This window comes from Volvox carteri (assembly GCF_000143455.1).
Source record: "Volvox carteri f. nagariensis unplaced genomic scaffold VOLCAscaffold_7, whole genome shotgun sequence".
Lineage (NCBI taxonomy): Eukaryota > Viridiplantae > Chlorophyta > Chlorophyceae > Chlamydomonadales > Volvocaceae > Volvox > Volvox carteri.
The window spans coordinates 692,004-712,922 of record NW_003307550.1 but is presented as its reverse complement, the minus strand read 5'-3'; the positions used below and the strand labels follow the sequence as shown (position 1 = coordinate 712,922).

Genomic DNA, 20,919 nt, shown 5'->3' with positions numbered 1-20,919 from the left:
AGGGGCACCTAACCGTACCCAAACGGGAACGACCGCTGAAGCACTCTCCTCCTCGTGGGGGAGGGAGGGGCGTGCGGGGCTCCTGCGCGACCGAGGGCATGCACCCCCGCGCGTTTCCCTATGCGTGCAGTGTGTACCTCCAACTGCGCACGCGAAGCAACAAGGCTATAGGCCCTAAGACAGCTTCCGAATTTAAACTCCAGAAAATTCTGAGCTCTCTCAGAGAGCTATCAGAGAGCTGGCAGGCTGCCACCCCTCCCTCCCCCACCACACACATGCACCATCTCCACTCCCACTCCCACCAACAACAACAACCCCCAATAACAGTTTGCTCAAGGAGCCGGTCCGTCATGTACAATAACTGATTGGCCAACTACCGGCACACACACACACACACCGCCATTAAAACCTGACGCCAAAAGGTGCCGTGTGTTAACAGGGCTGAGAACGTCCCACAGGACCTTTTCAGGACAAAGAGAGTGACCTCATGTATGCCCTGGGGTAACCACACATACGTACATGCATACATACATGCACAAAAGACAAGGATACTGATGTTGGTAATGCGTGAAGTGACGTTTGTTGTTTGTGATACAGTGTGACAGTGATTGACACACTCATGTGCACTCTTCCGCTTTATGCCTCACTCCCATTCCGGTCCCTTAATTTCCTTTCGTTCGTTCGTTTGTTCGTTCTCTGGAGGACCTCTTACCTGCTTCAAAGGCTTCGCCGGATATAACTGAAGGAGCCGCTGTAACAGCGTCCATGCCGGGTTCACATGATGGTGACACGACAACTGATTTACCTAGGGGTTGATGACGACTCGCACTGGGGGCTTCCCCTCGTCCCCTCTCTGCCCCGTCGGCCAGGAGACTCCAGGCCCTCCCCGAATGTGACACCCATTCGGCAGTGTGTCGAATAAAATGTAATGGGGTTTTGGTTTCCCTTTGTCTGTCTGTCTGTCTGTCCCGACACGGTGCGGCAAGGTGTGTCGCTTGGCCCCCCCGTTTCCAACATACATACATACATACATAGATACATACATACATAGATAAATACATACATACGCTGCGAGCCGACCAGGAATGGAGTTGGGCCGCTGTCGACCCGGCAGATTCCGTTGGATGCTGGTGGTGGGTGCGGAACCTGAGCGATCCACTGAGAAGTTGACTAGGGTGACTGGATGAGAGTGCCCCGAAATACCGGGGAAGGCAGGGTTTCGCAGGGTGGCTGCCACCGGTGAAGATATACCCCCCTGTTTCACACATACGCTGGCCTCCCATCTCTCTTCTCCCGCTGCGCTGGCAGCGGCTGCTGAGATGCCGAGATGGCTGCGGGGCTGGTCTCCTTGCCTAATGCTTCCGTGCGCGAACCCAAACACCATTCCTGACGGTGCTGCTGGTGGGTGTGCAAGATGGTGCCAACGTGTCCAACCCTGATGTAGATCGTGACAATGCTGTCACCCCGGAGGCGGCTGGATTCGCTGTGCATTGCAGCCGGCTCCGTAGCGGCTTTTGCCTTAAGAGTTAGAGGGATGGGCGGAAGCCGTTCACCGCAGAGACACCGTCCGTGAGCTTTGTTCGCCAATGCTACCTGCGAGGTCGGGAGATGGTGGTGGAGGTGGAGGAGATGGTGGTGGAGATGGTGGGTCGCTCAAACCGATCCGTGTGAAACGATCGCGCACATACCGATGCACACACGTGCACATACACAAAACACACACATACACGATAAGCGTTATGTCGCAGACGCTATCCTGCTTCCCCCCCTAGGGGGAGGGGAGCTAATACATACATCACATACAGCCACATACAGCCACATACAGCCACATACACATGTGCGAAGGGCAAGATGGATGGATGGGAAGGTGGGAATCCGTCGGCAAAGATGAGATATCCGATATCCGACAGCGGTTTCCCTACAGCTTGCCTGAACGGGGCGGGCCTGGGTGACGGGCTCCGGCCGCCGCCGCCGCCGCCGCCACGGACCGACACGGCAGCCATCGTACCGGACCGGCCACTGCCGCCACCGCCTCCGCCGCCGCCGCCAACCCAGGGCTCCACGGTGACCTGGAAGTCCGCCACCGTCGTCACGGGCCCCGCCGGTGCCGCCGCCGCCGCGGCAGCTGGCGCCGCCGACCGCACGGGGCCGTACACAACGGCGGTAGCTAATGCGCCGTACGGCAGCTGATGCTGTGCCTCCCGCGGTGGCGTTGCCCGCCGCGCTGACGGCGACCGCGGCGGCGGTGTCGGCGACGGTGACGGCCTCTGTGCGGCTGACCGGGGCGAGGGCTGTCTGTGCGGCGCGGCTGCGGCTGCCGGGCTGACTGCTGCCGCCTGCGAGTTAAGTCCGGTACGGGTGTTATGGAGGGCAGCGGACAGAGGGAGCTGTTCTGTCTGTAGGTCTGTCTTTCTGTCTGTATGGTAGCGATATGTAATGCTGTGTTTCAGTACGTACGCACCTGGGCGCTGTTCCCGGCATTTCCAAGCAGGATAAGACCACCATCCCCGGATTTTCCCCCCCACCAAAACACGCACACACATACATACATTCATACGTACATAATACATACATAATACATACATACACACACCTGCATGGCGTTAAGCTGACTCCTCACTCGCCGCTCCGAATCCAGCTGCTTGCCCAGAGACTGCACCTGACCCTGCTTTGTCGTGTTCAGGGGTGTATGTAGGGGTGTACGTGGGGGTGGGTATAGGGGTGTGCAGGTATATACCTATATATATGCATAAATATATATATGTGTAGGTGTATGTAAATATGTAGGTGCATGTAAATATGTAGGTGCATATGTATGGGGCCCATCGGCGCATTTAATGTACGTACATATGTATGTATATATGTGTGTGTGACCTAGGGGGGCAGGAGACCCTACCTGCAAGTTGCGAATCTGTGTGGTTCGTGCCCGGGCCTGGAGAGGGGCAAGGAGAGGGGAGGGAGAATGGGTTGGAGTGAAGCGAAGTGATGTGCTGCGTTAAGCTCGGCACACAAGGCCTCGCTTTAGTCGGTTCTATCTCCTTCCCGTCCTCGGCACAACTGCCCCGCCCTCCTCCCACCACATTTCCATTACTTGCAAGCTTGCAAGAGTCTTAACAAATTCTCCCTATGCCCTCATTTACCCGTCCGCCCCAGGGGCTCTGGTACGGGCAACAAGCCCCTCCTCCTCCTTCCCTACCTCCTTCCCCACCTCACTTCACACTACCCTATAATACTGCAGACATGCTATGCATACACATGCACTCGGCATTGTCACACAAGCACGCAAGCAGTGCGGGACGCAGACCAGCAGAGGTAACGGCGCAGGGAAGGCCCCATCCATTCCACCCATAAGGGGGAGGAAAGCCAATCTCCCTCAGGTCCCCACAGGACCTCAGAGAAGCTCAGATTAGATCAGCTCACCCCAGCTGCTGCTGATGCTGATGCTCCTCGAGGGCCGCTAGGCCCCTGTGCGGCCCGCAGATTGTCATTTTCCGCTACGAGCACCCGGACTTGCCGCTGGAGCTGGGAGATACGAGCTAACACAACTGCATCCGCACCGCCACCACCACCGCCGACATTTTCGCGAGTTCCTGCCCTGGCGCCGCCGCTACCACCAGCCCTGCCGCTAGCGCCGGCGGCGGCGGTGGCGGCGGCGGCGGGGGCCGCGGAGCGGCCCGCAGCTGGGGACGCTGACGCCGACGCCGACCTCTCGGCGCGGGGTATGGTGCGGGGCGTGAGGTTGGCAGTGGCGGGGTCTGCTGCCACTGCATGCTTGCGGGCGGACAAGGAGCCCCAGTGCTGATGCTGCTGTTGTTGCTGCTCCTGTTGGTGGTGTTGGTGGTGGTGTTGGTGGTTGTATTGCACGAAGGCCAGCTGACGGGCGTGTTCCTGCAGTGCGGCCTTCTCCCGCTGCAGCTCAGATATCTGGGTTAGCAGAGCCTGTGATGGTGGAAGAGGTCGAGGGGGGGTGTAGTGGTAGGAATTACAAGATGATGATGATGATGATGATGATGATGATGATGCAAAAGCGAAGGATCAACTTCCAACCAGGGGCGGAGGTGGGGGAAGAGGTGGGAGTGGGAGGAGTTTGGGGCCCTCGGGAAGGGGGTGAACGAGGGCAGGGGCTAACAAAGAGTGGGCAGAGAGAGAGAAAAAGTTCGAGGGTTCGAGATCCCGGGAGCCCCCCACACCATGCGCGTCCACCACCACGTGCGTTGTACCGAGATTCCTCAATCAAACCCCGACGGAACAACCAACCCCAACCACCACCACTACTACTACTGCCTGCCTCACCTCTATCAGCTGCTGCTGCTGCTCCATGTCCCGGGCGGTGCTGCTGCCGCCGCCGCCGCCGCCACCAAGGGGACTCCCTCCACCGCCACCGCCACCGCCGGCAGGTGCAGTTCCTAGGGGGGATTGTGCACTTCGGGGACTTAGTCGCGCAAGGTCCAGTTGCACCTGCATGGTGTGGGAGGGTAGGCGGTAGGGGGGGTAGATGGGGGTCAGACGCGTGGGAGCGGTAGGGGGTTATTGCACACTCTTGTCGCCGCTACCAGCAGCAGCACCTTGTCACAGTTACAATCTCAACTGCAGCTCTGTTGGGGCTGTTTCGGAGCGCCACGGGGGCCTCCGCCCTCCGCAAGCCGCGACAGACAGCCTCCAAACCGACACAATGGGGGCCATCCAGGAGCCCCCGCCTTCAGTGCCGCCACTCAGCCGCCAGTTCAGTTGGCTGGCAGGTTAGCAGCAGTAGCAGCACTACTAACAACAACAGCAGCAGCAGCAGTAGCAGCCAAAGTAGCAGGGCAACTAGGTGAAACCAAAGTATTTGAAGTCCACAAAAGTGCAGCAGGGGGTGCCGCGCGGATATGAGGGTGCGAGGGATGGGAGTTGCCAGCAGACACAGCCGTCGGACACCTTACTAACAACCCCATCTAACCGCCTCCAACCGAACCCAACCGCCTTGCCTGAAGCTCGTGCTTGTCCAGCGTCAACAAGTCGACCTGGAGGATTTCCAAGTGGGTTGGAGGGAAGGGGGCTGTGTGAGGGATGGAAACTGGAGGAGGGGAAGGGGGAAGGGAGGCGGGGTGAACCTGGTGCTTGCAAGGCGCAAATGCAAATCCATGGACGGTGCATTGCGTGCCGCCTCCATCTCAACAAGAACGGCTGAGCATATCTATATAGCCTCCTGGTAGTGCGCGAACCCAGTTCCCCATTGCTTGTTGAACTGGAGGATAGGACACGTAAGATAGATGTGCGTGAGACGGAGCAGGAGGCAAGGAGGGAAGTGCTGTAGCAGTTGGCATGGATGGGCTGCTGCTGGAGTTGCGGAGTGTGGCCCCGAAGCTGAACGGCGTTGATTTCATTATTGCTGATGGTTGTGGAGGGTGTGTGTTGACTAACAAAGTCTACGGAGTTTGTCTGATGATAGGTGCAAATTCTTACCTCTTCACCATCGTGTCTAACACCCTTTTAGCCCATTCTCTATTCTCTTTGTAAGGGGTGTTGTTGGGGGTTAATCTGTTGTATCGCTGACCGCGTTGTGCAGTAAGCACCGGTGGCCTGGTCAAATCTCCCTATAACCTCATTCAACATTTTATTTCACACACAATTGCACGCACGTGCCTTCTCTTGCAGCTGCGTGATCTTGCTCGCCAGCGCCGCCGCCTTGTCGTACGTGCTTTGCGAGTGCCGTACGGCAGCGCGCAGGTCGCGATTCTCCGCCTCCAGCTTTCCCAGGGCGACCTCCATGGCGGCCAATTTCTGACGGAGGCTATCGGCGCTGTCGGACACGACATCCTGTAAGTACGACGGTACGGCAACTCAGCATCATCAACTTATCCTTCAGTGGGTGATAATGATAGGAGCAAATGTCAGCGGGTTTATCAGCCTTTTCTTTCCCTCTTTTCTTCATCCTCATCTGTTCTGATGCCTTTTCCTGCCATTCCTGTTGTTCTTCCTAAAAATTTCTGCATTTTTTGCATTTTATTTTAAGGTACTTAAAAGTGATTTTCTGTCCCCTTGCTTTCTCCTCTCTGATGGGGAGAGGAGGTTCAACACGGCCGACACATCACGCGAGAGCGCAGAGTGAATTGCCGTACACTCCACGGCACCGGTAACGACCCGACTGCTGCCCCGCACCTTGACGCCCTGTGTTCGAGCCACTAGCTCGTCCATTTCGCTGTACACTGCCGTGAGCTGCCGTTCCAGCTGCAGGCACCTGGCCGCCAGGTACCCCTCCGGATCGCGGGGTGAATGAGGTGGTGACGGGGAGGTGCGGGATGGGGACCTGGTAATGGCGGATGGAGAGGTGACAGCGGCGGCAGCCGCAACGGCTGCTGCTCTGCATGCAGCGGCGGTGGTTGGCGACGGCGACCGTGCGGTGGTAGGAGCTGTAACAGCAGCAGCACTGTTGGCGGCTGCGGCGGCAGTGGCTCTCCGGCCGGAGGGGACAGTGGCAGTGGCCGTTGGCGACGGCGACCGCGCTCTGGCGGAAAGCGCTACAGCAGTGGTGGCGGCGGGGGTCCGTCTGGCGGCGGCGCCTGCGGTAGCTGGTGGTGACGGCGGCGACGGCGGCGACGGCGTCCTACCTTTCCCAGCAGCTGCGGCAGCCGCGGCGACGGCGGCGTAGCCTCTCCGAGCGGCAGCGGGAACGGGTGGTGGTGACGACGGAGGCGACGGCGTCCGACGGGGCCCCGTTACGGCTGCTGCGGGGGCCGATGGCGATTGCGATTGTGTTGAGTGCATTCTACGGGCCGCGGTGGGAGTCGCCGCCGCCGGCGCAGCAGGGACAGGACTCCGCCAAGTAGCGGTGGCTATCGGCGGCGATGGTGACCGTGGACGCGCAACAGCAGCAGCGGCGGCGGCGGCATTGTCGGCAACCTCTCGCGCGGCGACGATTGCGGCGGCGGCCTTCCGTGCGACGATGGCAACTGTTGCCGACGGCGACGGGCGTGTTCCGCGGGGGCTTCCCGCCGCCGCGACGACAGCAGCTGCGGCGTTGTCGGCGGCCTCTCGCTTGACGGCGGCAGCCGCGGCCGCCTTTCGCGCAGCGGCGGGGACTGCTGCCGACGGCGGCGATGACCGCGCGCTGCGGGGACTTGCCGCCCCCGCCGCTGCTGCGGCGGCGTCAGCGGCTGCACGTACGGCGGCGACAGAAGCGGACGGTAGCTCAGGCGACGGCAGGAAAGATGGACCCACATCAGAGCCCTGGAATGGCGCGCGTGTAGCTGTGGCGGTGCTGGTTGCGGCGCGAGAGGCTTTGCCGTCGGCAGAGGCGATGGCGGCGGCTCTGCTACGGAGCGACAGCTCCGAGGCGTCATCTGCTTCCTCCTCCTCCTCCTCCTCTTCCTCCTCGTCATCTCCCTCCCCTGGGCACAGACGCTTCTTAGAGACCGTGGATTCATCTCCAACAGCCTCCCAATCGTCATCCTCCTCATCCTCATCGTCTACTTCCTCATCGTCATCACCGCCGCCGTCACTGCTATTGTACGGATCCTCACCGCCACCACCACTGCCGCCGAGGCCGCTTGCGCTGCCGCCACCGCCGCGGCTGCCGCCGCCGCCGGACCGTTGGCGGCCTCCTCTGCTCGTCCCACCTCCGCGGCGACACTCCTCACGGAGGCCGCCGCCGCCGCCGCTGCCACTGCCGGCACGACCTTCCCGGCCTTTATCCTCGGCCTCCGCCGCACCGCGATGCCTCTCCCCCAAGCCCCGCGTGGATGAGCTCCAGCTGAGCTCACCTGACGTCATGCCGTACGGCTCTGGCTCCGGCGCCGCTGCTGGATGCGGTCCTCCTGTGGCGTTGTCGGCCCGCTCCCACAAGCCTAAGGTCGCAAAGCCCAACCCTTGCTGCTGCTGCGGCGGCGGCGGTTCCGGCGCCGCCGCCGGCGTGGCTGCAGCTGCCATCTCGCCAGCACTCGCGAGAGGCGTCGGCGACGCCCCGAAACCGCCGACATTGTGGCTGTGGTGGTAGTGATGCTGCAGGAGCTCCACTGACGGCTGTCGTTGATGCTGCTTGTGATCCACCGGCGGCGGCGGCGGCAGCGGCTGATGGGTAGCGGCGGGGGATAGATCAAGGCGCCTGCAGGCCGCCAGCGCTGGCTGCCCCGCCGCCGGCTTGGCGCTGCCGCCGGCGGTTGTGCCACCAGCGGGGTGGGCCACTTCGGTGGCGGCCTCCGAATGGCTCAACAGAAAAATGACTTGGGACTGCAGGCTGTGGCCACATCCACCATCCAATTTATCGCCGTGGGAATTCACATCGCCGGCGCCGGCATCGGCATTGTCGTGGTGCAGTTCTGAGGGGATCGACGGGAGCCAGTGATGCTGGGGGGGCGGCGACGCTGCGCGCTGCGTGTACGACAGCAATGGCGGCGGCGGCGACGTTGGCTTACGATGGCTATGATCATTGTGGTGATTGAAGCCATCACCGCCGCTGCCAGCATGACTCTTTGAAGGTATGCCCAAGACACTCGGCAAGGCTGGCTGGGCGGCGGCACCCAAATTAGCTTCCGCCTCCGTCGCCCCGCACTGCTCCTGCCGTACGTTTGGCCCATCATGCCACGTCTTGGTGGCCATGGTGGCGGCTGAAGGCGGCGGAGGAGTGACGTACGGCGACCTGGAGTGGACCGACGGCGAGGATGTATCCTGAAGCGCTTCACGTGCTGGCGGCGACTCCCACCTTAGGTGCCGCCCCGGTTGCTGCTGTTCATCCTGCTGCTGTTGCAGCTGCTGCCGCTGCGGCGATAACGAGGGCGAACCTGCGCGCGTTGCGGCGATGACGGCATTGCCCGCCCGCCGCTTTCGTGACGGCGGCGAGGGACCGCCGCGGCGCTGCAACCTGTCCGGTGTAGACCCGGGCCTAGGGCGGAGCCGGCTTCCGCTGTCGCCGTACCGGGACGTCGTCGCAGTAGCTTCCGCCGGCGTCGACGACGCCGTCGACCCGCCGTTCAGCTCGGGGCTGGCGGCACGGATCTGCTGAGCCAAGGACCGAGACCGCGCGGCGACGGCTGCGCGGAGCTCCTTCACAGCACCTGTTAACGCCGCGTACTCACGTGATGAGCTCATCGCCGCCGTCGCCGCCGCTACCGCCGCAGGAGACCGTTGTACAGCCATCACGCCCTGGCTAGGGTCCCGCTGCGCTGGCGAGTAGTTGTGTGTGGGCGCCGCTGCCGCCGCCGCGTGCCGCGGCGGCGGTGACCCAGCGGGGGACCAAGCTCGTTGCTGCTTAGTAGCTGTGGCAGCGGGATGGCTACTTTGTGCAGGGCTGCAATGCGCTACCGACCCTGCCTCCGCCGGCTGCGGCGGCGAAGTGAAAGTGACACTTCTAGTTGCGGCCTTCCGTATCCCGGAGGAAGGAGAATGGCCTTGCCGAGGTTCAGCAGCTGTAGCTTTAGCAGGCGTGGCGACGTCGCTGCAAGGTGCAGCGGAACTCCGGCCCGCAGTGGCGGCGGTGGCGGCGGCAAACATCCTCCGCGTCCGGCCGTCGGCCATGATAGGTGACGCAGATCGTGCTCGCGTGCTGCCGCCGTCACGGTGGCTTTGGCCTTTCCGAACCGCCGGCGGTGGCGACGGTGCCGACCGCAGCCTCGTGCTGCCAGCACCACCGCTTCTCGTCATGTCGTATACATCCGCCACCGCCGTTGACGCCGAGCACTGGTGCCGCCCCGAATGCGGGGGCTCCGGCCCCGCTGTGGCGGCAGTAGCAGCACCGGCGGCTGGCCTAGGCGACCTAGGGCTGCTCGTCGACGGAATCAGCAGCAGGCCCAGCCTTGGTGAAGACCCGTGGGTCGGCGACCTCGACGGCGACCTGAACCGATTTCCAGAGCCCCCGCCAGAACCACCGTCGCCTTCGCCAATATCCGCCGCCGCCTGCTGCTGACCGTATGCTGTTGGATCGGCTAGTTCATCTTGGCCTCCGAATGCCAGCGTTGAGCGTCGCCAAAGGGCAGCTGCTTGTACCGTCAGCGACTGCAAATGATCCGGGACCGGTCCAAGCGGCCTGGCACCAGCGGCGGCACTGCCCGTGCACGCAAGCCCGGCGAACTGGAGCAAACTCACAGGCGCCTGGGGGGGCGACCTTGGGCTCTTGCCGCCCAGGGAGCGAGGCGAAATAGCCAGACTGCCGCTGCCTGCCGCCAACTCGCCGTCGCCGCCGCCGCCGTCGCGTAGAAAACTCATGCGCACGCTCGCGCCCGATACCGCCGCAGCGGCGCCAGCGGAACGAGGTGAGACGACAACACGGTCCGGCGGCGGCGGGGACCCGGAGCCGGACCTGCCGGCGGCACTGCCGATGGCCATCGGTATCAACCGCCGCTGGCGGCGGTCCGGTGCGTCGCTCCCTCCCGCCGCCGGCGACTGCGGCCGGGCGCTCCGTGCCGACGCCAGGGTCGATGTAGGCGAGCGAGGTGATCCCCTCGACCTCGCAGACCGAGCTGAGCCCATGTTCGGACGGGCCCCGCCGCTCCTGGGCGACGCCGACGCCGACGCCGGCCCAGCCGCCATCTCCGGTGATGCATGTACGGAAGAGGACCTGCGCCGCAGACGCGGGCTTGCGCTGGTGCTGCCGCTGCGAAGTCGTCGAGCTGGTGGGCTGGCGGCTGCTGTGGCGGCCCCGTAGCTGCGCGGCGAGTACCCGGTATGTTCCATGCCCAGATAGTCATGGAGCCGTCCCGCAGCGTCTGTGGCGAAAGTCGCACCGTCCGCCCAGCCGGCAGTCCGGGCATATGGAGGCGGGTGAGGGCATTGTTGGAGGACGGGAGGCGGGTGGCGCGGGTCGGGCTCGTGCATGTATGGGTGGTGCGTTTGCATCTGTGCGCATCTTCTTTCGGAGCCGCATAAAGTGCGGCTATAAAGTGCGGCTATAAAGTGCGGCTATAAAGTGCGGCTATAAAGTGCGGCTATAAAGTGCTTCACACAACGTGCAAGTGCTAAGAGTCGTTCAGTTTTATCACCCCCACACGTGGGTGGCCGAAATCCTTTCCGAAACCGCCGAAAAAACAAGCGCCGCGGGGCCAAATCTGCACGCGCGCACGTACGTACCTAAGCCTCTCACACCGCGAGTCCGTGCCGCGTCCCTCCACGCCTCCTCCTCCTGCATCTCCACCTCCTGCGCACATACATACATACATACATATACACACACCAGGTACCGCACATTGTCGCACACAGACAGACAGACATATTCATATACTTACACGTCATTACTTGCCCCAGGTCAAATTGGTGCGAGGTCATGCCACGTCATGTCTAGAGTACGTGAACGGAATGAATGAAGGTAACTAGGGGCCACAGCCGCGTTCTTTACTTATGCTCGTGGGGCCCCAGCCAGGTGCTGCCAGAGCGCCTCCATCACCACCACGACAAGGGAAACATGCAAACCCTAAGTCACACAAAACGAAGAACTGAACCTTGTGGTGTGGTGTGGTGGTGAATGAGGCGCTCTGGAAGGAGCAGGGGAGCCGAATGGGAGAGCGGGGGAGAGGGAAAGCGGCTGTGGAGCCGCCTCTTTAACCTCGACTTCCGATACGGGTTTTACGCTGCTGCCACCATCCCCATGAATGCCTGATTGCCTCGTCTTTCAGCAGAGCGCTGGTGGCTGCGAGAAGCCCTTTTCAGGCGGTCGGTGTCTTGGTCGTGCTTCCAGGTCCTTGTTTTATTCCCAGATGTTGTGTCAGCTTTCCTATATCCGGAGTCTTGGTGTGTGCCTGGCTAGTACTCCTTGGGGGATGGGGGTTGCCCCCAGCAGGAGCGGCGACGAAGGCGGGCGCCATGTGGGTTTCATTATCCCCGTTGAAGGTGGGGAGGCCATGGCGGGGGGTTCGCGGTGACTGGTAGTAGCAATTGGTGATTGCAGTGGTGGTGGCAATTCTGGTGCAGTGAAACCGCCTTTTTGTTCATACACACGGCTCGAATCGAGCTCCGCAATGTCCTAAAGAAAAAAGCCGGCCCTCCTCCAATGCCGCGGCCGCGGCGCCGCTGCAGCTGCCGTCGTTGCCGCTATAGCTGCAGCTGCCGCCGGCGCCGCCGGGGGAGAGAAACAGGGGCGATACACGGCGGACACTTACAAGCTGACTGCTTCCCCTCTCAGCTGCGTGCCGTGTCATCGGTTGCCGTACCGTCTGACTTCAAAACAGCCGGACCATTTCTCACTCGCCGCTCTGCCAGAAGCAGGTCGGTTAGCTCGAAAGAAATGTGGGCGGTTTGTGGTAACATCTGAATATCGCCCTTCCCTTCCTCCCCTATGTGGGCGGTTGCCTGCCGCAAGACAATATAAATAGCAGGGAGGCGAGACCCCACCTGTGGATGGAAAAGGCTGAGATGAAAAAGATACAGATATAGGCTTCCTGATGAGGACACACATGGTGGCCATATCATGGTGGGTGTGGGGTGGTGTGCAGGGTTTGCACAGCCGCACCCAACACCGCCGCAGCACCCCCGCTTTGTCGACATTCGACGTCAAGAAGCCTATACGGAGGTTACAGTCTATACACGAAGTCTATATGAAGGTACATACACATCGCGTCCTTCGTCAGTCCGGCGGAAGAGGCATCACTTCCCCACCCTGATTCCAGGATTCCCCCTAACCTGACGAATCCCCCCAAGGCTTTCCCGCGTGACCGACCTAAGCCAAGTCGCAATCCCAGAACCTGGAGCGATACTTCCAACCCCCAACGAGCATGTTGGCTCCGTAGGCTCCCCCCCCCCCCAATCTGTCAGCAATGCCCTCATGCACGTTCCCCACGGCCACTTTCGACGGCTTACACAGGCAAATGCCTCTTTCCCTGCATGGTGTAATCTGACGCCCGGCCTGTGTGGTATTCGTGGAGGTCAAACCGGTACCCCGCGGGCCCCAACCCCCCGTGTCCACTACCGGCGCCCAGCCCAGACCTGAGCAAGCAAGGAAGCCTCCTGCCGCCGCGCCGCGAGGGTACGCGCCGCAGACGGCTCCACCGCATCCTTGGTGGCGTCCGTACGCGGCGGCCGAGGACCCGCGGCTGCCGCGGCGGCGGCGCGGCCCCTCCCGCCGCTGCTGCCGTCCCGGAGTGTCTGACCGCCGCCGTCGGCACCGAACATGGCGGCAGCCAATGCCGCCACGGCACCTCCGCCGCCTCCGCCGCTGGTACCGCTTTCTTGGAGGCTTGTCCGGCGTGCTTTACCAACGGCGGCCCCGGCGGCGCCGCGACGGCCCGTGACGGCGTCCAGCAACATCTCCACCTCCCCGTCGCTCGTCGCCACGCCGCGCAGCAGCCGCAACAGGCGGCTGCCGTACTGTCGGGACTGCAACAGCTGTGGATGTCGTGTGTGCAGTTGCTGCAGAGCGCGGAGCAGCCGCACGAGCTTACCGGGTGCCAGCGGCCTTGCGGCGATGCGCCAGGGCTCGTCGTCACCGTCATCATCATCAACATCACCGTCATCACCGCCAACACACGGCCCACCGGAGATGAACAGAGGACTGACTGGAAAGCGGTCTAAGTGTCGTTCGCAGGAAAGCCTGCGGCCGCTGCCCCCGGCGGCGGCCGTAGCGGCGGCGAAAGCCGTAGAATCTTGTTCCTGTGCCGACGACAGCTGTCCCTTCAGCAGTGCGGAAAGCAGCAGCGCAATATCATCATCCTGGAGCCCGCGGCCGACGTCGATTCCGCCATTATTGTCGTCGTGGTCGTCGTCGCCGCCGCCACTGCGCCATTGCCCGCCAACTTCGTTCCTTCCCATGCCGCCCTGGCTTGTGCTGGCATGCCAACCGGCACCGCTGCGCCGCCCCGCCACCGCCTCTCGTGGCGGCGGCGGCCCCCCACCGCCGCTGGACAATTGCAGACGCAGCAGCGACTGCCTAGCACGCTCCAGCTGATCGCGTAGCTTGCGCATGCCAGAGGACTCCTGGGACGAGAGAGCAATTGAGGAGTTGGCGAAGCCGGCGGCGGCGGCGGCAGCGCCGCCGCCTCCGCTAGAGCGTACACCGCGCGCGCTTGAGGCGCTGGTGCGCCGTCGGCCCCCAGCGGTGACGGCTTCCGTCCGCCGCGCCGCGGCATCTTCGGCCTCACTGCCATGCCGAGAGGAAGCAGAGGAGGAGGAAGAGGAGGAGCTGACGTAGGGATTGCCGTACGAGACCCTCCGGCGGCTACCGCCAGCACAACTGCCGCCGCCTGCGCTACGTCCGCGGTCCCTACCGCCTTCAGTGCTGCGGCCAATGCCACCGCCGCTGGCGTCAAGGCTCGCTTTGGCTAACGCGTACCAGCCCCCGGCGAAGAGACCGCCGCCGCCGCCTCCACTGCCGTTGAGTGCCGCGGCCGTGCCGCCTCCGCCGCCACCGCTGCTGCGGATAAACCTGCGCGGTCCACCCCCTCCAATGCCACGGTCGCGCGGCAATTGGCCGTCGTCACTACTAGAGCTGGAGGTAGGGCTGGCGTCGCGACCACCGTGCCACGCTCGTAGGCTCGCACCTGCCGTCGCGCTGCCGTACATCGTTGAGTCGGCGCCGCCGCGCAGCGAGGACGCGGTCCGACCCATGGCCCCGTAATCCCGTGTGGGTCGCCGCAGGGCACCGCTCTCGCTGGTGTCACGGATACGACGGTTACAGCCGCCGCCGCTGTTGCCGCCGGCTGCGGTCTCCCGCTCCTCTCCCCGATCCGGTCCAGCCAAGCTGCGTCGCGGACTCCGCTGGCGCTGCTGCCGCTTGTGCGCTGGGCCGTCGTTTGCGCCGCCGCCGCCGCCGCCGCCACTGGACGGCGTTGCGGCGGTAGCAGGTGAGGCTGCAGCCGGAGGTCCCGCAGTCACTGCCGCAGCCGCGACACGCTGGCGGACGCCTAGCACCGTGCTGGCGGGCCGCTTGGCCACCTTTCGCCGTCCATCCTGCCGTTTCATGCCTCCTCCCCCGCCGTCCCTCCCTGGTTGGTATTGGTACTCATCTGCAGAGCCCTCCTCCGGGCCGCTATCCGAACCGTCGGGATCCGTCGTCATCCTCCGGTTCGCCCGAAGCACCTGTGATGCGCGCGTCAGTGCAACGGCGGTGTCGGCGGCAGCTGGGTCAACTGCCGCCGCCGTACCGAGGCCGCCGCTACCGCTTGCCCCTCCAGCGTCTTTGTGGTTGGCGCCGCCAGCGGTGGAGGAGGCGCTCCGTGCACGGCGCAGGCCGCTGAGCGCCTGCACCGCCGGCGACGAGACACCAGCCTGGCTGGTGCGCGAGGGCAACAAGCCTCCGCCTCCGCCGCTGTTGTTGCCTGCGGAGGCGGTGCTGGCGCGCCTGTTGATTGGCGTTGTGGCTGCTGTAGAGTGCTTTATGTAGTGAACAGCGGTGGCGCCGCCGTCAGCTTTAGCGACTGTGTCTAGGTAGCGCTGAGGCTGCTGGGCGGCTGGGGAGGGTTTGAGGCCCGAAACGTCTCCGGTTGGGTTGTTGCTAAGGTTGCGGCCATTGCCGAACCTAGCGGGAGTTGAGCTAGCGCTGCGGGTAGAAGAGATATCATGCAGGGACGTTGCTAAGTGTAAGAGGGTTAGGGTAGCGGTTTACGTTTGTGGGATACCGAGATGAGATGAGTTCCAAGGGCAGGAAAGGGCAAGCGTAAAGAGGAAGAAGAGAAGACAAGAGAAGAGGCGATGAAGGATTTAGAACGTTCCAAATGCATCGACAGACGGCTATAGGCGCACCTCTTTGGAATTAGCCGTGGCTTGGCTCTAACGTCGGTAATGTCGTCGCTGCTTAAGCTTGGAATTTTGAGCAACCCAGCGGAGATCTCACTAATGTCCGCAAGCTGGAGCGCGTTCGCTGCCTGCCGTGAGCGATGTGAGGCCTCCATATCCGTCCCGCGTGAATTGCGGACAGTACGTTCCGTCTCACGTCGCATGTCCACTTCCTTGCGCTGAACATGTGCGAGGAGCGCCCCTGATGCAATCTCATACTTGCTCGGTGTGACCATGAGAGAGCACAGCGTTCTCCAGCCTTATCGGCAACAGGTCAACAAAATATGCCCGAAATTGAATGAGATACTGAACAAGGCAGGAAAGTCATTTATGCGCTTCCATTATCAGGAAGCCCAGCATCGTCTGTCGCTTTGACGCGGTCAAAGGTGTCGAAGTCATACATGTAAACATGCAGATCCATTACAAATAGAGGCCTGACATAAATTTCTCTAGACTAGGATACATATGTTTATTTCAGTAGAAGTTTGGCGTGGACCGAAATCATAGCCAGGCACCAACTCCATCAAAACCAGGAACCGATGACTAAAATAATGCAACATGCATAAGAAGTTCAGCATGGGACTATAATTTCAGCATATTTACTGATTAGGGAGGCAAAGCAGGAGAAGATGTTGCGCCGTACATGGTGCTTTCGAACGACATTCTCACACATTTTGCAGAAACGCATACTGTAAGTGACGCAGTTCATCATGTGATTGAGAACTGCCGCTTTGGCATACTTCAGTAAGATAGCAGTCACAAAATTCATTGTAACTGTCTGGACGTGCTTCATCATAAGACGGGTCGAATTTTCCCTCTTGCCTACACATAATTTTGTTAGAATTCATGCTAGATGGCACACGTGGGTAAACCCGCTTTTGGTTCGTCTACTAGGAAAACTTTTGGCTCTCCCTTTTCGGGCTACCGCGGTGATTATACCGTCTACCCAGACGAGCCATGGAAGCACTCGTTGCGCAAATATCCTTATCCAACTGCATCAACCTCCCCTGTGCGCCATTCGCGGAGCATCTCCCCACGCCGGAAGGTCGCTAACGTATCTGCTGCGGCCACAGCAAAGCGGCAAATATTAGAGGAGATTATGGCAAAGGTAATTATCAAATGATGCTTAGGCTTCATGTCCTTTCCATGTAGGCGTCATGGCATGCACCCGCAAGCACACCACAATAATGTTGGTGGCGTAGCTTCTTTGTTTTAATGATGTAAGGCAACCCATGTGCCAATCCGCGATGCAGATTGACACTACGCAAGAAGACTTGCATGCACTCGCGCAAAGAGTGGCTGCCTGGTCGCGGGAGGCGGCCGAACTATCGGAGGGATTGAAAGAGGAATCATTGCTGTTGGACCTTAGCCGCCAAGCTGACCGACTCGCAGCCAGTGAGGCGCAGCACCGTGAACTGCAAAAACAGGAACGAGTAAACAGGTGCGAAAAAGCAAACATGCAACCTTCATTTAGACACCTCGCTTAGCACTCCAAGTTTCCGGGCATCGTTGCACCTCAATACCTGTGCCATCGCACTCCTCGGGGTCAGGAATAGAGTGCTGTCGTGCTCTCTGTTTGCTGCACCGTATTGGCACCCGTGTTCTGCGCTCCATGCGAGCTCCATCAGAGCACCAAAACTTTTTTTCGAAAAGCGCCGTAATGGCACCTGCACGTTTGGCCAAATGTGCCGCTAGGGCCGCTAGCCATAGGAGCCGCAAACGGGACACAGCCTCCACGGGCGACGCTCCTTCACCTCTCCCTCCCACCCGGCGAAATGAAGCTGCTCAATCTCAACAAACCCTTTTTGCCGTCAGTCCATGTGTGTCATTTCCTCCCTGTAATTCCACGGCCTGGCGCCCTGCCCAATCCCCAATGCCTCGCTCATTCTTTACATTATTTCGTCTGCTTCACATGTGTTGTCTTTTTGCGCAGCTCGCCTGCCTTAGATTGCAGTTTCCCTCATCTTCCGGAAGATGGCCTCACCCCACCTTGGCACTTCGCACTTCAGGCTGAGTTTGGAGAACGGCGAACTGCGCCGAGAGCTGCGACAGCTAGTCCACATCTGCAAGATGCTGCTGGACCAACGGACCCTGAGCGACCCATGGGTCGGGGACGCGCGGGCCGCCGCTGCCAGACCCGTAACGGAGCGACACTCAAACCAAACGCCGCCGCCGCCGCCTCGGCGGGCATGGCAGGAGCGAGAAGTCGAAGAAGGAGGAGGGGGAGACGGAGAAGCCTTAGGAGAATCGCTTCGGACAGACCGGCGGCGAAGCAGCCGCCGCCGCCTCTACGTCAATGGCGTGGAGCCGCCACACTCGCCCACGGCAGCGGCGGCACCGCCGCTGCCTGCCTCCGTATATCGCGCCGGCGCCGCCACTGCCGCTGACTTGCCGTACAATGCAGCAAAGGGCCCCGGGGTGTCGGCGCCGCGGACGCCGGCTGGCGGCGGCCGGCGACGGCAGTCGTACAGCGGAGGCGACGCGAACGACGCTGATGCGGCGAGAATCGCCTTGGGATTGGCGGGTCTTACGGACAAGAATGCGGCGTACTTTGTGGCGGCGGAGAGGTCCCAGGCCGACGCTGATGCAGACGCCGATCTGCGCAGGGCCCACCGTCGTGACGCTGCTACAGCTGCTGCAGCTAGGCCATCTGCACATCATCATCATCATCATCATCAGGACCCTGAGCAGCGACGGGAGCATCAACATCGGGCGGTGGCGCCAGTTCAGCAGCAAGGGGAGGTGGACCTGGAGCGCGGTCAAGTGAGTAGATAAATTGGATATCGAGCCACTAGTCGCTGGGGTCGCTGTCTGGTCGGGTTCAGAGGAGGAAAAAACAGGCAAGCGCAAGGGCAAGCGTAACAGCTATTGCCCCGCTACCCGTCCCAAGATCTAATACTGTAACTTCCTTATCGGCCAAGTTTTTTGTTTGAGACTCTAAAACCGCTCTAGTGGGAGAGTAATAAATTTATTCTGTTCAATTTTTTACGAAAAACAAAAATCGACTATTATTGTGTAAATGTTTGAGGAACTTACAAAATTATTTAGAAAAGAATCCTTAGGTGCTTCACATCCTGTGTCGTGTACACGCGCACAATTCCCCCATGTCAAGCAGGTGGGCTCCGCAGCACTGGCAGCGGCAGATAACGCCCTGGGGGGGGGGGAGCTGACGCTGAAGCTAAAGCGCCGTAGCGGCGGCGACGGCGGCATAACGATCGCTGCTGCGGCCGCCGTTTCAAACCCCAGCGCGGACTCCGTGGTATCCGTACCTAGCTTCGGCGGCTTCTTACCGCTGCAGTACCAGCACCAGCAGCGGGTGGCGGAGGCGACTGCCGCCATACCGGAGGCGTGGCGACGGCAGCAGCAGCAGCAGCGGCAGCAGCAGGAAGCGGAGGAACTAGAGTTGCAGCGGCAGGCGGAGATGGAGCGCGTCGAGAGGGAGTTGGCGGCTGTAGAAAGGGAGTTGGCGGTCGCGGAGGTGGAGGAGTCGGCGGCAGCGGCGGCGGAAGCAGCGCACGCTGCTGCCAAGGCGACTGCGGCGCATGCAGTGGCGCAGGTTGCGGCAGCGCAAGCAGAGGCCGCGGCGGCGGCGGCGGTGGAAGCGGCATTTAGGCGAGACGGGGAGAAAAACTCGGCGGTGACGGGGACACCGGCGTTAGGCACACCGCTCAAGCTTGCGGAGGGCGTGCCGCTGCCGGCACCGCCAACTCCAATCTACCAAGCTGTGCCGTACAGCTCCAACATCGCCGCCGCCACCGCCGCTGCAGCAGCAGCTGCCGTCAGAGCTATGCCGTCGACAGTCAGCAGCGACACGGTACCCATGGCGCACACCGGTGTGACCGACGGGAAGGCATCGTCGTACGCTCGTACGGCAGTCGTTTTAAGTGGCAGCGCCGGCGCAGCGGGACCGCCTTTGAATACGTTGCTTCTGTCCGAGGTTGAGCGGCTGAAGGCAATTAATAGGGCCCTCGCCAGCAGCTTGCATACTTACAGCCGTGTCGCCGACCGCTTGGACGGCGCGGCGGGGGCGGCGGGGGCGGCGGCGCCAGCCCCGACGGGAGCGGTACGGACGCTGTTTAAGCCACCCTTCCCAACTGATGCCGCACCCAGTGCTAATGCCGCAATCGATCTGGCGGCCCTGGCAACGGGGGTGAATCCTCAGCGCACTTCTTCCGTGGCGGCGACGTACGGCAAGTCGTCGGCTTCGGCATCATCCGTACCTTCGGCGGCCACGACCTACACAGCCTCGTACCCTTTGGGGGTTTCGGTGCGCGCCATGGCGGCGCCGTCAACGCCGGCGCCGGCCGTACGGCATGTTCGGCTGGAGGAGCCTCGTGCGTCGTGGGCGCCGTCGACAGCTCTTCGCGAGCGCTTGCACGGCGGCGGGGACGGTGGGAGGGACCCCTTGGGCTTGCCGGGGGACAAGGCCCGCCAGAATGACTCTGTGCTTGACGATCAGTTGTACGGCATACGTCAGCAGCTACAGGCGTTACGGGACGAGATGGTTGTTGACAGGTTGGCGGCGCTGGCAGCATCAGCCCCACGTGGCGGCGCCACCACGGCGGCAGCGCCGCCGCTGCGGCCGCTGCCAGCCCAGGTCAGCGGCGTCGTAACGTCGCAAGGCGCGGCGGCAACGCCGCTGTACCGTGACGCCGCCGGGCTGACGCGTCTTAAAGAGGAGATCTCAGAACTTCAAGGCCGTGTGCGCGACGACCGGCGATGGCACCACCATCACAGCCTCGAATCTGTGGTCTCGGAGCGATCGGCGCTGTTCCGGGAGCTGCAACGCAGGGTTGAACGGCTCATGTCGTCGCCGGTGATCTGAGGACCGGCAGGAGGCCGCGCCGCCTCGCGTCTGCTAGCTCCGCCGCTCTCTTACCCGCTCCACCTAACCAAATTCAATTATTCATCTCTTGAATTTTCAAGCATATAATAGAATAGAATATATATGCTGGTCATTTTATTAATACTCATAAATTGCGCCCTTAGACCTAATTTTGGGTTACAAGCCAACTGAAGGCTTCTGTACGAACGTGTCGTACATATTGACGGCGTTGCCGCTGGGCCCACCTTTTGCATCTTGCTGTGCACTGAAGCCGCGGCGGCGCCTTTTGCCCTCTCGAAGCCGCGCCAGCGACATCCACAGCGACCCACCCCCGTAGTACCCACCCCCGCACCCCTCCCCCGCGGAACTGCCCCAAAATGTTAGTATCGAAGTGACAGCCTCCAAAATCCGGGACTAATGGG

At 61.8% G+C, this 20,919-nt stretch overlaps 2 protein-coding genes across 2 annotated transcripts; one reads left to right on the top strand and one right to left on the bottom strand.

The window, feature by feature from the left end:
* Positions 1-1,549: 1,549 nt before the first annotated feature.
* Positions 1,550-16,226, bottom strand: VOLCADRAFT_120503 (uncharacterized protein; the record flags this gene model as incomplete). The annotated part of the gene is made up of 12 exons (XM_002947569.1): positions 15,640-16,226; positions 12,889-15,436; positions 11,041-11,107; positions 6,142-10,679; positions 5,622-5,799; positions 4,950-5,038; positions 4,294-4,458; positions 3,421-3,939; positions 2,897-2,932; positions 2,594-2,668; positions 2,009-2,336; positions 1,550-1,593 (listed from the first exon to the last, which is right to left on the bottom strand). The coding sequence occupies exons 1-12, from the start codon at positions 15,906-15,908 to the stop codon at positions 1,550-1,552; spliced, it is 8,856 nt and encodes a 2,951-aa protein (XP_002947615.1). The 5' UTR covers positions 15,909-16,226.
* A 678-nt stretch (positions 16,227-16,904) lies between these two features.
* Positions 16,905-20,497, top strand: VOLCADRAFT_87935 (uncharacterized protein; the record flags this gene model as incomplete). Its single annotated transcript, XM_002947703.1, has 4 exons — positions 16,905-17,113; positions 17,682-18,435; positions 18,788-19,134; positions 19,408-20,497. 4 exons carry the CDS (start codon positions 16,905-16,907, stop codon positions 20,495-20,497), a joined length of 2,400 nt encoding a protein of 799 aa, XP_002947749.1.
* Between the last annotated feature and the right edge of the window lie 422 nt (positions 20,498-20,919).